General features: G+C 45.1%; 1 protein-coding gene across 4 annotated transcripts in view; it reads left to right on the top strand.

Annotated features, from left to right (window-relative positions):
* LOC140210080 (ras-related protein Rab-7b-like) overlaps nt 1–15,046 on the top strand; it is a 50,790-nt gene that overhangs the window by 22,240 nt on the left and 13,504 nt on the right. For all 4 annotated transcript variants that reach the window (XM_072278875.1, XM_072278874.1, XM_072278876.1 and 1 more), the window contains one exon: nt 6,377–6,502. In XM_072278875.1, the coding sequence (XP_072134976.1) occupies nt 6,377–6,502 (126 nt within the window). The remainder of the gene's footprint in view (nt 1–6,376; nt 6,503–15,046) is intronic.

Genomic DNA, 15,046 nt, shown 5'->3' with positions numbered 1-15,046 from the left:
ACGCCACACATCAGGGAAGGAAAAAGAAAACAGAGTGTGGAATGTGGTGTTGCTCTGTCAGAGAAAGTGAAGGGGCAAGTAGACAAGGGAACTACAAGTAGATGATGAGGTAGATTGAGAGATCGTATGATTGTGAGTTTGAGAGACCCAGGACAAGCTCTCTTCTCACTGCTGCCATCAGGAAGAAGGTACAAGAGTCTAAGGACTCGCACGACCAGGTTCAGGAACAGTTATTATCCCTCAACCATCAGGTTCTTGAACAAAGGGGATAACTTCACTCAACCTCACTTACCCTATCACTGAATTATTCCCAAAACCATTGGACTCACATTCAAGGTTTCTTCATTTCATATTCTCAATATCTATCGCTTACTGATTTACGATTATTGTTTCTTTTTGAATTTGCACAGTTTGTTGTCTCCCACACTCTTGTTAAATGCCCTGGTTATTGATTCTGTTATAGCTACTATTCTAGAGAGTTGCTGAGTCTGCCCCCAAGAAAATGAGTCTCAAGGTTGTATATGGTGACATTTATGAACTTTGATAATAAATTTACTTTGAATTTTGTTCAAGTGTTCATCTTTTAGTGTATGAGAGATCTGTTCAAGATTATCATAGATCGTGGAGCTCCAAGTTGCTGTCACCCTCTTTATATAGAAGTGATTCATAATTTTTGGATTTTACTCCTTAAGTGTATAAGTAGTTTCTCTGTGGAGTGCGAGGGGTGGTGGTCGAGGCAGATATATTATAGACGTTCAACAGACTCTTACATAGTTACATGGATGATACAATAATGGAGCGATAGGGAGGAGGGAAGGGTTAGCTTGATCTTAGAGGACATTAAACAGCTGGCATAACATGATGGGCCAAAAGGCCTGTACTGTGCTGTACTGTTCTATATTCCATGCTCCAGTTACTTTCCTTACACTTCTTAGCTCTATAGTCTAGTTTCTCTACAAAACTGCAGTTCTCCCATTCATGTGACCAACCCAGCCATTGAGACTATAAGCTGGACAAGTTATTCATTCAACAGTCTGGGACGGTGAAAACCTGAAGAAGCAGTGAATGGGGATCAAAATCATGCTGTTCCTCCTCCGCACTTCGTAACTCGACCAGCAGATGGCAGACAAGGGCCACCTCAGAGGTTCCCACTCAAATCACAGAGAGAAATCACTCTCTTGCCAGCTTGCCAGGAGACGATCGGCAGGTTCTGGTGGAGGAGTGGGGAAGGTTTACCATCTTATACGGTCATCCAATCATACAGCACAAGGCAGGCCACTCAGCCCACCTTGTTCTCGCTAACCATCAAGTTTTAGAAGTTAGCGATGCTTCAGCATGACATTTAAAGCTTTGACAAACTTCTATAGATGTGAGGTGGAGGATATAATGACTGGTTGCATCACGGCCTGGTATGGAAACAGCAATGCCCTTGGACCGAAAATCCTACAAAAAGTAGTGGGTACGGCCCAGTCCATCACGGGTAAATCCCTCCCCACCATTGAGCACAGTTACATGGAGCGCTGTCACAGGAAAGCAGCATCTATCGTCAGGCCATGCTCTCTTCTCCCTGTTGCCATCATGAAGAAGGTACAGGAGCCTCAGGACCCACACCACCAGGTTCAGGAACAGTTATTACCCCTCAGCTATCAGGCTCTTGAACTAGAGGAGTTAACTTCACTCAACTTCACTCGCCCATCACTGGACTGTCCCCACAAGTTATGGACTCACTTTCAAGGACTCTTCATCTCACGTTCTCTATATTTATTGCTTAATTATTATTATTATTTTCATATTTGTAACTGCACAGTTTGTTGTCGTTTGCATATTGGTTGTTTGTCCATCCTGTCGAGTGTGGCCTTTCATTGATTCTATTGCACTGCATGTGTTTACTGTGAACGCTTGCAAGAAAATGAATCACAATGTTGTATATGGTGACATATACCTACTTTGATAATTTTGAACTTCCAACTGTAAAGTACTCATCTATCCTGTGCAGTAATCCCATTAACCAATGCTTAGTCCCTGTGGCTAACTCTTCTATGTTCTAATTCCATCTAGCAGCACTTGGATCCATGCTTTGTACTTGGAGATTTAAGTGCTCCGCCAGATAGGTCTGACAGAGACATGGTGGGCTGAAGAATCTGTTTCAGTGTGTGTGGTGGCATGGTTAGAGTAGAACTATTACAGCTTTTACTTGTCCCTTCCCTTGGACACATTTGTTCCGATTCATTCTTATAAACTCATATATGTATTTGCATTAATACTGGCCAGAGAAAGGTAAAGACACATCTGTGTCACACATACGAAAATGCTTTAAAGGAGGATTATTGAGCCCTGATGAAGGGTCTTGGCCGGAAACAGTTTATTTCCCTCTATAGATGCTGCCTGACCCGCGGAGTTCCCGCAGCATTTTGTGTGTGTTGTTGCTTTATTGGAAAAAAGGTCGACTTGGCTTTGTAGAGAGAGACGAGTGCAAGTGAGCAAAAGCACAGTATTGGATTGGAAGTCGAGGGGGAGGAGGTACACTGGACCTTACACACATCCACCCTGAACCAGAATCTGAATCAGGTTTAATATCACCAGCGTATGTCGTGCAATTCATTGATTGCAGCAGCAGGACTATGCAATACATAATAATAGAAAAAAAACCATGATTTAGTCATGAATTAGTCTGATGGCAGTGGGGAAGAAGCTGTTTCTGAATTGTTGAGTGTACACCTTCAGGCTTCTGTACCTCCTCCCTGAAGGTCACAATGAGAACAAGGCATGTCCTGAGTGATGAGGGTCCTTAATGCCGGACGCTGCCTTTCTGAAGCATCACTCCTTGAGGATGTCCTGGATACTAGTGAGGCTAGTGCCCATGATGGAGCTGATGATGACAGTCCTGACGAAGGGTCTTGGCCTGAAATGTCGACTGTTTACTGTTTTCCATAGATGCTGCCTGGCCTGCTGAGTTTCTCCAGCATTTTGTGTGTTTTGCTTGGACTTCCAGCATCTGCAGATTTTCTCTTGTTTATGATGGAGCTGACTAGGTTTACAACTCCCTGCAGCATATTTCGATTTTATGCAGTAGAACCCCCCCCCAACTCTATACTAGATAGTGATACAGCCAGTCAGAATGCTCTCCATGGTATATCTACAGAAATTTGCGAGTGTCTTTGGTGACATACCAAACCTCCTCAAACTACTGATGAAATGTAGCCACTTCCGTGCCTTTTTTATAGCTGCATCGATATGTTGGGTCCAGGTTAGATCCTCAGAGATATTGACACCCAGGAACCTGAAATTGCTCACTCACTCCACTTCTGATCCCTTCTGGCTGACGTGTATTCCCTCGTCTTATCCTGTCTGAAATCCACAAACAGTTGTTTATTCTTTTGGTCTTTGGATTGCTATTAGTTCTAGATTCCCTTTCTTTACCTCTCTCCATGGGCTTCATCTCTTATCCATCCAAAAATCAATCCACCTTGATTCTGAATTCAGTACGGCGAAAAATCTTCGGCACCTATGTATAGCTAGGGTGCATAAGACTTCTGCAGAATACTGTAACTTCAGTTTTCTGCTTGCAATTTACAATTTACATTAAGAACTGAAGACAAGATCTTGTTTGAATTAATATCTGGTATATTCACATAACTCCAGAATACTCCCTAACAACAAGTAAAAAAGGTGTCGAGCTAATTAGGGAGCAAACCTTATTACCATTTACAGTTGTGTGCAAAAGTCTTAGTCACCCTGATTATATAATGTGCCTAAGATGTTTGCACAGTACTGCAATGAAAAAAAGGTTGACTCGACCTGACAGAGAGAGGGACAAGTGCTATTGAGTGAAAGCACAGTCTTGGAGTGGAACTCGAGTGGGGGCTCGTGGGGTGTTGCAATGGACCTCACAGATGTCCACCCCATTCTGGCTGATTGATCCAGGTTCACTTTCTTGACTTCTCTCCACGGGCCTCATCTCTTATACCATCCAGAATTCAATCTACCTTGATCTTGAGTACAGTATATTTAATAATAATAATAGGGTTCATTTATGGAGCACTTTTCGTACAGATGATTTAGTCCAAAGTGCTTTCCAATGGGATAATGTGCAAACATGAAAATAAAAGACAAAAAGATGTTAGTTAAAAGCAAGGTTAAATAAACAGGTTTTGAGGTGGTGTTTAAAATGTCAACTGAGTCTGCATCCCTTATAGTTTTAGGTATTGAATTCCACAGTTTAGGAGCATAGCTCAGAAAAGCTGACCTGCCAATTATCTTTTGAAAGAGACTGTTTAAACTAAAGAGACCGGCGGAAGACGACCTTAGAGCTCGAGCAAGGTTATAGAACAATGGCATTTCTGTGATGTACTCTGGTCCCATTCCATTAAGAGCTTTAAAAACAAGTAAGGGACATTTAAAATCAAGTCTAAGAGATACAGGAAGCCAATGCAGAGTAGTTAGGATGGGAGTGATGTGCTCCCTTATCCTAGTTTTAGTTAAAAGTCTAGCAGCGGTGAGACGAAGCTTGTCAATAGATTGTTTTAGAAGGCCAATGAAAAGCACAGTAATCTAATCTATTTGATATGTTGAGGCGTGAATTAGTTTTTCAGCATCTTTATGACAGAAATGGACATACCTTTGCAATATTTCTGCTCTAGTCACTTTCTTTATGTGGGATTTAAATCTGAGTCAAGGATAACACCCAGGCTCGTTACTTCTACAGAAGAGCTGAGGCCCTTCTTCAGGACTGGGAGGGAAGGGGGTAGATGCCTGAACTAAAAGGTGGGGGGAGGAGAGTGAGAGGCTAACTGGAAGGTGATAGGTGGAGCCAGGTGGGTGGCAAAGGTCAAAGGCCGGAGAAGAAAGAATCTGATAGGGGAGGAGAGTGGACAATAGGAGAAAGGGAAGGAGGAGGGGACCCAGGGGGAGGTAAAAGGTCAGAGTAGGGAATAGTCAGGGGGGGGGATTTGTTCACTGAGAGGAGAAATCGATATTCATACCATCAGGTTGGAGGGTAGCCAGACAGAATATAAGTTGTTGTTCTGCCACCCTGAGGGTGGCCTCATCTTGGCACAAGAGGGGCCATGGATGGACACATTGGAATGGGAAGGGGACTCTTTAAAGATTAAAGATTAGCTTTATTTGTCACGTACATCAAAACATGCATTGAAATGCATAGTTTGTGCCGACACCCAATGCAGCCCGAAGATGTGCTGGGGCAGCCCGTGTCTCTGGTACCAACAAAATACTCACAGTTTGCCAACCCCAGTCTTTGGAGGGAACTGGAGCTCCCAAAGGAAACCCATTCGTATTAACCCCTTACAAACAGCAGCGGGAACTGAACCCGGATCGCTGGCCCGTACGGTCGTTACGCGAACCACTATGCTTCAGTAACACCCTCTAAAACAGTGGACCTCTCCTTCTGAAAACGATCCTCGTGAATATCCTCTGCACTCCCTCCGGTGCAAACATACCACAGGATACTAATATCCATTAAAGAGTCATTTTCTGAGGCACTACCACCTTGGGAATGGGCTGCAGGGAAGCTCTGAAGAGGTCACAAGAGAAAAGCAATGTTGGGTTTCTATTAAGTTTTTGAACAGGCTCCTAACATGGATGACCCGATGCAGGCTGGGAGACCAGTTCGCTGAACACCTACGCTCTGTCCGCCAGAGACAGCAAGATCTCCCAGTGGCCACACATTTTAATTCCACGTCCCATTCCCATTCTGATGTGTCTATCCACGGCCTCCTCTACTGTCAAGATGAAGTCACACTCAGATTGGAGGAACAACACCTTATATTCCGTCTGGGTAGCCTCCAACCTGATGGCATGAACTTTGACTTCTCTAACTTCAGTTAATGCCCCTTCTTCCTTTCGTACCCCATCCCTTATTTATTTATTATTACCCCCCCACTGTTTTTTCTCTCTCTTTTTTCTCCCTCTGTCCGTCTCACTATAACTCCTTGCCTACTCTCCACCCTCTAGGCTCCCCTCCCCCTTTCTTTCTCCCTAGGCCTCTTGTCCTATGATCCTCTCCCTTCTCCAGCCTCGTATCCCTTTTGCCAATCACCTGTCCAGCTCTTAGCTCCATCCCTCCCCCTCCTGTCTTCTCCTATCATTTTGGATCTCCCCCTGTCCCTCCCACTTTCAAATCTCTTACTAGCTCTTCTTTCAGTTAGTCCTGACGAAGGGTCTCGGCCTGAAACGTCGACTGTACCTCTTCCTATAGATGCTGCCTGGCCTGCTGCATTCACCAGCAACTTTGATGTGTGTTGCCTGAGTTTCCAGTGTCTGCAGATTTCCTCGTGTTTGCGTCGTAACATAGATGATGTTGACTCTACACTAGTGCAAACTTTTGCGATCACTTCTGGTCTCCCTCTCGCTCCCACAGGTTACAAGTGAAGACGCGGAAGCCTGGTGCAATGCTCGAAACATCCCTTACTATGAAGTGAGCGCCAAGGAGGGCACAAACGTGGACAAAGCCTTCGAGAGGATCACCCAGGTTGCTCTCTCACAGGTACTCGACCCAACTGGCTTCTGATGATTCTGGCTTGTCCATCGATTGCTTTGGAAGGCCAGTAAAACGTGCATTACAGCAATCCAGTCTATTCGATATATAAGATGTGAATTAGTTTTTCAGCGTCATTATGGGTGTGACTGAAATGGACATAACTTTGTGATAGTTCTGCAGTGTAGAAGTGCTGATCTGGCCATTTTCTTTCTGTGGGATTTAAAATTCACGCCGGAGTCAAGGATAACACCCAAGCTTCCTTTCTGGCCGTGGTGAAGGGTCTCAGCCTGAAATGTTGATTATTTAATGTTGATGCTGCCTGACCTGCTGAGCTCCTCCAGCATTTTGTGTGTGTTGCTCTGGGTTTCCAGCACCGGCAGAATCTTTTGTGTTGAATGCTCTGAGGTACCACATCTGCCCTTTTAAGGAATGTGCGTTGTCTTAGTCCTTAGAAAACAGGCAGTGGGATAGGACACAAGATTTCAAGCAATACTTTAATAGAAATAGCCCAGCAACAGGGGCAGTGAAGTGAAAGGGGGTCCTGAGGCAGGAAGAGGGGTGTAGATAGGGTGAATGTGCACAGTCTTTTTTCATCAGGGTGGGGCAATCAACAGCTAGAGGGCACTGGTTTAAATTGAAAGTGGTCAGCACGGATCATTTGGGCTGAAGGGCTTGTTTCCTTCCTATGTTACTCTATGATTCTATTGAACAGACCTCATTGTAAGATGAGATGAATTCTTGACTTCACAATCTACTTTATGGTGGCCCTGGGCTGCTCTGCACTTTCTATGAAACTGTAACACTTTATTCTGTTACTGCGTTTCCCCTGTACTACCTCAATGTACTGATGTGATGAAATAATCTGTCAGGAAGGTGTGCAAAACAAAGTTTCTCACTGTACCTCAGGATGTGTGACAGTAATAAACCTTTTTAATTTTCCAATATCTGTTTAGCGTGTTCAACAGCGGAAGGGTATCTTCCTCTATAATCATTGTCGGGTCACTAACTTCTGGAGGTTATTTTGGAGAAGGTTCAAGACAGCAGGAGAAGGGAATCACTGTCTGTGGACCATGACTCTGGAGAGATCTGTGCTAATTAATGCAGCAAAGACAGACATTGTCTGTGTGAACTCACCTGCCCTTTATTGGCCTGCCTGCTCTCGTCTGCTGACTCACTGGCTCAGCACAGAAGTCTCCTGTCAATGTTATTATGGTCTCACAGTGCAGGATATTTTACAGATTAGAGAACCAATTAGGAACATATCATCTCAGTCCTTTGTTCTTCATGTCAAACATCAGATTAACACAGCAATGTGACTACTAACACTATATCGCCACATAAATTAGTCAGCTTTATGCATACAATTGTGTGTCTGTCTGTGTGTTTCTGTGTGTGTGTGTATCTGTGTATCTGTGCATTGAACCCATAAACACTACCTCACTTATTATTTCTGTTTTTGCAACATTTTTAATTTAACTGATATATATAAAGTATGTGTGTGTGTGTGTGTGTGTGTGTGTGTGTGTGTGTGTATAAAGTGTGTAAATCTAGGGAATACACACTCAGGTCCCACTAAACCCATGAGATTGGGACGGATCTCCCATTCCAAGCCCCTGTTTGTATGGATGTTGTGTAATTTACTACCCTGTTACAACTCAGTGCCAAGAAATAACAGACGGTTAAAGGAATTATATTTATGGATCTTAACTGAAAAGTTAGTAAAGAAAAGAAAGAAAAAAATGAACAGGGTCCATTATAATTAAACAGTCAGACATGCACAAGCTGGAGCTCAGCTCAGCTCTTCCAAAAGGCATATTCACTGATCCTCAGTCGACTGCGGCAACTTGCTCCATCAGATAATGGTCCCCCACTAGGTCGAATCCTACGACCGATTCTCTCCAGCATCTTCTCCATCTCCCGCCGATCAAAGGACCCCAGCTCACACCGGTGTCAGGCACACAACACAAAAACCCGCTTCACTAACCAGACGGCTCACGTTCCAAAGCACCCGTTATCGCTAACCATAACCCAAACACTGCTGGAATGCAGTTTTTTTTCTATAACTATCATGTATTGCGATGTACTGCTGCGGCAAAGTTAACAAATTTCATGATGTATGCCAGTGATATTAAAACAACAGGAATTCTGCAGATGCTGAAATTCAAGCAACACACATGTGTTGTCCAGTGATATTAAACCTGATTCTGATAGTGTGTGTGTGTTTGTGTATGTGTATACATTTGTACTAGTAATTGGTTTATTATTACAACATGTACTGAGAACAATTTTTGCTTGCACGCCATCCAGAAAGATCATTTTGTACATTCTGTAAGTACTTCTAAGAGAAAGTAATTGAAAACAGGAAGTAGATTCTAGTGTTGTGATTATAGGAAGACAAAGGAATTGCAAGGGACACGATGAGGTGTACTGGGAGATGGAATTTATCATTAATGTGTAAGAGGTCTGTTCAGGAGTTTGATAACAGTGAGATAGATGCTATCTGGTGGAGCAAGCTTTTGTATCTTTTGCCTGATGCATGGGGGTGGGGGAGGAGAGAGAATGACCCCCATGGGAGGAGCCATTGATTATAACACCATAATAGATCACATGATATAGGAGCAGAATTAGGCCATTTGGCCTAGTGAGTCTGTTCTGCCATTTCATTACCCTCTCAGCCTCAGTCTCCTGCCTTCTCCCTGACTAATCAAGGATCTATCAACCTCTGCCTTAAATATACCCAATGACCTGGCCTCCACAGCTACCGGTGGCAACAAATTCCACAGATTCACCGTTCTCTCGCTAAAGAAATTCCTCTTCATTTCCTTTCTAAATGGATGTTCCTCTATTCTGAGGTTCTTTCCCTCCGGTCTTAGACTCCCCCACCAAAGGACACATCCTTCCCACATCCACGCTATCTAGGCCTTTCTACATTCGGTAGGCTTCAATGAGATCTGCTCCCCCCTACCCCATGTTTCTAAATTCCACAGCCATTAAACACTCCTCACATGACAAGCTATTCAATCCCGGAATTATTTTTGTGAGCGTCCTTTGAACCCTCTCTGTGTTAGTACAAGCAACACACATAAAAGTTGCTGATGAACGCAGCAGGCCGGGCAGCATCTCTAGGAAGAGGTGCTGTCGACGTTTCAGGCCGAGACCCTTCGTCAGGACTAACTGCAGGAAGAGCTAGTAAGAGATTTGAAAGTGGGAGGGGGAGGGGGAGATCCAAAATGATAGGAGAAGACAGGAGGGGGAGGGATGGAGCCAAGAGCTGGACAGGTGATTGGCAAAAGGGATATGAGAGGATCATGGGACAGGAGGTCCGGGAAGAAAGACGGGGGGGGGGGGACCCAGAGGATGGGCAATGGATATAGTCAGAGGGACAGAGGGAGAAAAAGGAGAGTAAGAAAAAGAATGTGTGTATATAAATAAATAACAGATGGGGTACGAGGGGGAGGTGGGGCATTAGCGGAAGTTTGAGAAGTCGATGTTCATGCCATCAGGTTGGAGGCTACCCAGACGGAATATAAGGTGTTGTTATCGATGTTCATGCCCCACCTCCCCCTCGTACCCCATCTGTTACTTATTTTTATACACACATTCTTTCTCTTACTCTCCTTTTTCTCCCTCTGTCCCTCTGAATATACCCCTTGCCCATCCTCTGGGTCAACCTCCCCCCCCCACCGTCTTTCTTCCCGGACCTCCTGTCCCATGATCCTCTCGTATCCCCTTTTGCCAATCACCTGTCCAGCTCTTGACTCCATCCCTCCCCCTCCTGTCTTCTCCTATCATTTTGGATCTCCCCCTCCCCCTCCAAATTTCAAATCCCTTACTAGCTCTTCCTTCAGTTAGTCCTGACGAAGGGTCTCGGCCTGAAACGTCAACTGTACCTCTTCCTAGAGATGCTGCCTGGCCTGCTGCGTTCACCAGCAACTTTGATGTGTGTTGCTTGAATTTCCAGCATCTGCAGAATTCCTATTGTTTCCGTGTTAGTACATCTGTTTTTAGATAAGAGGCCCAAAAATGCTCACAATACTCCAAGTGAGGCCTCACCAGTGCTTTATAAAACCTCAAGATTACATCCTAGTCCTCTCAAAATTAATGCTATTATTGCATTTACCTTCCACACCACCGATTCAACCTGCAAATTAACCTTTCGGGAATCCTGCACGAGGACTCCCAAGTCCCTTTGTTGGTTGTTTTCCCGAGGCAGTGGGAAGTGTAGATAGTGCCAACAGAGGAGAGGCTGGTTTGCATGATAGACTTGGCTGTGTTCACAATGTTCTGCAATCCCTTCCATTCGTGCGAATTTCATTAACTGTTCCTTATCACACCACGACGTGCAGAGCCAGCATTCTGCATGCTAGGGACGTAATGTTTGATTCTTGAAATGTCTGAGTTCGTTCCTGCACTTTTCATCAGGAGCCAAAATCAAAACAACCCGCGCCAGTGCTTTACATTTCTATTTCCAGCCGGAGCGGGATTGACTGGAGACAGTGGATGCCACAGGTGCTGGAGCCTGGAGCAACACACAGTCTGCTGGAGGGTCAGGCAGCATCCGTAGGGCGAAGGGATTGTCAATGCGTCAGGTCCACACCTTGCACCCAGACCCTGCCTGGGTGTTCCAACATGGAACATCGGCAATTCCTTGCAGGAGGAGCGGCACGGTAGCCTAGCGGTTAGCGCATCACTTTACAGCGCAGCGATCTCTGGAACAGGGGTTCAATTCCCGTCGCTGTCTGTGAGGAGTTTGTACGTTGTCCCATTGTGGGTCTCCTCCTGGTGCTCCGGTTTCCTCCCACATTCCAGTGATGCACAAGTTAGAAACTGTGGAATTCGTTGACACAGGCAGCTCCGGAGGCCAATTCATTGGGTATATTTAAGGCAAAGGTTGATAGGTTGTTGATTGGTCAGGGCATGGAAGGGATACGGGGAGAAGACAGGAGACAAGGGCTGAGAGGGAAAATGGATCAACCATGATAGAATGGTGCAGCAGACTCGATGGGCTGAATGGCTTAATTCTGCTCCTATATCTTATGGTCTTATGGTTAGGGTTAGTAAGTTGTGGGCTGCTACGATGTCCCCAGCACATCCTCAAACCGTGTTGTTTGTTTATGCAAACAATGTATTTCACTGTATTTTCCACTGGTTCAATGTAAATCTGACAAATCATGCTAATTTTTATCTCTAACACTGCATTTCCTGTATAATCACAGTGTTGGAGAGGTCTTCCCCACCCCCATTCTGTAGGATGCCCCAGGGTCTCTGCAGAATCACATGCCTTTTATTAATTAATACAAAGTTATCTTTTTTTAAAAAAAGAACATTGATAGTGTACAGGGAAGAATCTCTGACATTGCTGTGGTGATTAATATGTGGGTTAATGTCACACCTTGTTTAACGTGAAGAGTAGGATTCAGGCTGGCATCAGATGCCAGAGCACACCTTCAACCTGCTTGGCAAACCCTTTCAGAATGAATGGTATAAAGGAACATGATTTGTAGCCTGGATATAAATAGAACTTGCTGGTGATGCCAGTGAAAGAGGAGTGCGCCTGTGTTTCTAGAAACTTCTAATCGTGTTGCTTTATTTGAAGGGTGTATCATGATCTTATTGGATCGTGCCGGAGCTAAGCTTTCTGTTCGTACCAGCCATTTTATAAACCTCATCGATATGAGCTAGCTTTTACTTTACAATTGCATGAGGTACACCAAATCGAGGCAGGAATAGGGCTCAACAGGTAGTATTGACCTCGTAACCCTGAATCAACTTTGACTTTAGGTGCTGTCTGTGTGGAGTTTGTATGTTCTCCCTGTGACCTCTGGAGAGCACTGTTTTGCCCCAGAGCCTGAAAACATTGGTAGGTTAATTGCCGGCTGTAAATATCCGCTCCTCCAAGAGGACCACAACCTTGTCGTAGGGTTTGGAGGAGGCTTCCGTGCCTCATTGACCCGGAGAGCCGTGCTGGCTGGAGTCAGGGCTTTGTGCTTTGGCTCTTGGTAGGGTCACCCATGTCAAACAGGTCAAAGTGTATAGGACAGAGTGAGTGGTCCACCCGTCCTCCAGGTTCGGGGGCTAACAACCCTGACCGGTAAAACGAAACTGTTACAGAAACAGCAATGAAGAATCTTTCTACCTCGGAGTATTTCCAAGTATTCCCAAGTCTTCACCCAGGACTTGTGTCCTGTTCATGGGCTGTTCAGAAATCTGATGATGGAGGGGAAAGAGTTGTTCCTGTGTCCTCAGGTTCCTGTACCTCCTCTCTCATGGTGATCCTCAGGAGAGGGATGGATTGTGAGGGCTTTTAATGATCATGCTGCCTTCCTGAGGCATCGCCTTTTATTGAAGTCCTCTTCTTCCGGCACAAATAAGTCCTTCCTTAAATAAAGAGATCTGGTGGGGCTGAGTTGTTCTCCGAACTTGGCAACTTACTCGCAAATGTTTCGTCACCATACGAGGAAACATTGTCAGTGCGCCGTTAATTGTGATGCGGCCTTTATATATTTATCAATCAGCTGATTGGATGTCACTTCGGAAACTCAGTTGCGATGCGGGAAGGAAATCTCGTCGCTGACTGGTTGCATGGTGAACTCCCTTCGATGTGGTCTGGAATTTTCCCCGAACTGGCTTATAAATAGGATCGAGGTGCACGTGTTGGTTTACAGATTTCTTTGCAGAAAACCACGCTTCTAGGAATTCTCTTGCATGCCGCATGTTTGCTTGTGCTATGACTTTCACTGATACCCAGTAGATAAAGGCCAAGCATTGGGATGGCACACCACAGTCAACAGCCCACTGATGGTGTCTCCTCATGTGGTCGCAAAGTGTTTGCAAGTAAATTGCCAAGATCAGAGAACAATTCAGTCCAACCATCAACCACCCAAGCTACACATTCTCCGAATGATTTCCAAAAACGAGATCTATTTACTTCATAGTATGCCAATGCCCTGTGTCACTGAATAACAACCATTCTATTTTCGTATTCAATTCCCATGATAATAAATGAAAACATTATGTTAACTTTCCTAATTATTTGCAGTTCTCATACAAGAGCTGTTTTCAGTTCGTGCACTAGGATATCTGGACCCCACTGGATCTCTGAGCCCGACAGTCTCTGCAGTTACACAATGTGCTTCCTGTTCGGTTTTATAGTCACGGAGTCATAAACCTGAGATTCTGCAGATGCTGGAAGTGTTGAGCAATACGCACAGCGTGCTGTAAGAACTCAGCAAGGCAGGCAGCATCAGGTGATGGCCTGTTGAGCTCCCCCCAGCATTTTTGTGAGAGTTAAAGACTCACACAGCGTAGACACTGGCCCTTCAGCTCTTCTGTGCATGCTGAACACGGTTCTCAGCTAAGCTTGTCCCACCTGTCTGCCTTTGGCCCATATCCCTCCAATCTTTTCCAACGCAAACACGAGGAAATCTGCAGATGCTGGAAATTCAGGCAACACACATCAAAGTTGCTGGTGAATGCAGCAGGCCAGGCAGCATCTATAGGAAGAGGTACAGTCGAAGTTTCGGGCTGAGACCCTTCGTCAGGACTAACTGAAGGAAGAGTTATTAAGAGATTTGAAAGTGGGAGGGGGAGGAGGAGATCCGAAATGATAGGAGAAGACAGGAGGGGGAGGGATGGAGCCAAGAGCTGGACAGGTGATTGGCAAAAGGGATATGAGAGGATCATGGGACAGGAGGCCCAGGGAGAAAGAAAAGGGGGGGGGGAAACCCAGAGGATAGGCAAGGGGTATAGTGAGAGGGACAGAGGGAGAAAATGGAGGGAGAGAAAAAGAAAAAGAATGTGTGTATATAAATAAATAACGGATGGGGTACGAGGGGCAGGTGGGGCATTAGCGGAAGTTTGGGAAGTCAATGTTCATGCCATCAGGTTGGAGGCTACCCAGACGGAATATAAGGTGTTGTTCCTCCAACCTGAGTGTGACTTCATCTTTACAGTAGAGGAGGCCATGGATAGACATGTCAGAATGGGAATGGGACGTGGAATTAAAATGTGTGGCCACTGGGAGATCCTGCTTTCTCTAGCGGACAGAGCGTAGGTGTTCAGCGAAACGATCTCCCAGTCTGTGTCGGGTCTTGCCAATATATAGAAGGCCACATTGGGATCACCGGATGCAGTATATCACCCCAGCCGACTAACAGGTGAAGTGTCGCCTCACCTGGAAGGACTGTCTTTTCCAATCTGTGTCTTTTAAGTTTCCTCCTTCAATCATCTTTCCTGTCACAATTGTCGATTCTAAACATGAGAAAGTCAGCAGATGCTGGAAATCCGAAGCAACACACACAAAATGCTGGAGGAACTCAACAGGTCAGGCAGCATCCATGGAAATGAATAAACAGTTAATGTCTTGGGCTGAGACCCTTCTTCAGGACTGGAAAGGAAGGGGTAGATGCCAGAATAAAAAAAGGTGGAGGGAGGGGATAGAGCATAGCTAGAAGGTGATAGGTGAAACTGGGTGGGTGAGAAAGATAAAGGGCTGGAAAGGAAGGAATTTGATAGGAGAGGAATGTGGACTATAGGAGAAAGGGAAGAAGG

This window comes from Mobula birostris, chromosome 14 (genome assembly GCF_030028105.1).
Source record: "Mobula birostris isolate sMobBir1 chromosome 14, sMobBir1.hap1, whole genome shotgun sequence".
Taxonomy (NCBI): Eukaryota; Metazoa; Chordata; class Chondrichthyes; order Myliobatiformes; family Myliobatidae; genus Mobula; species Mobula birostris.
Note: the sequence above shows the minus strand (reverse complement) of the source record. Positions and strands in the feature narration are given on the sequence as shown.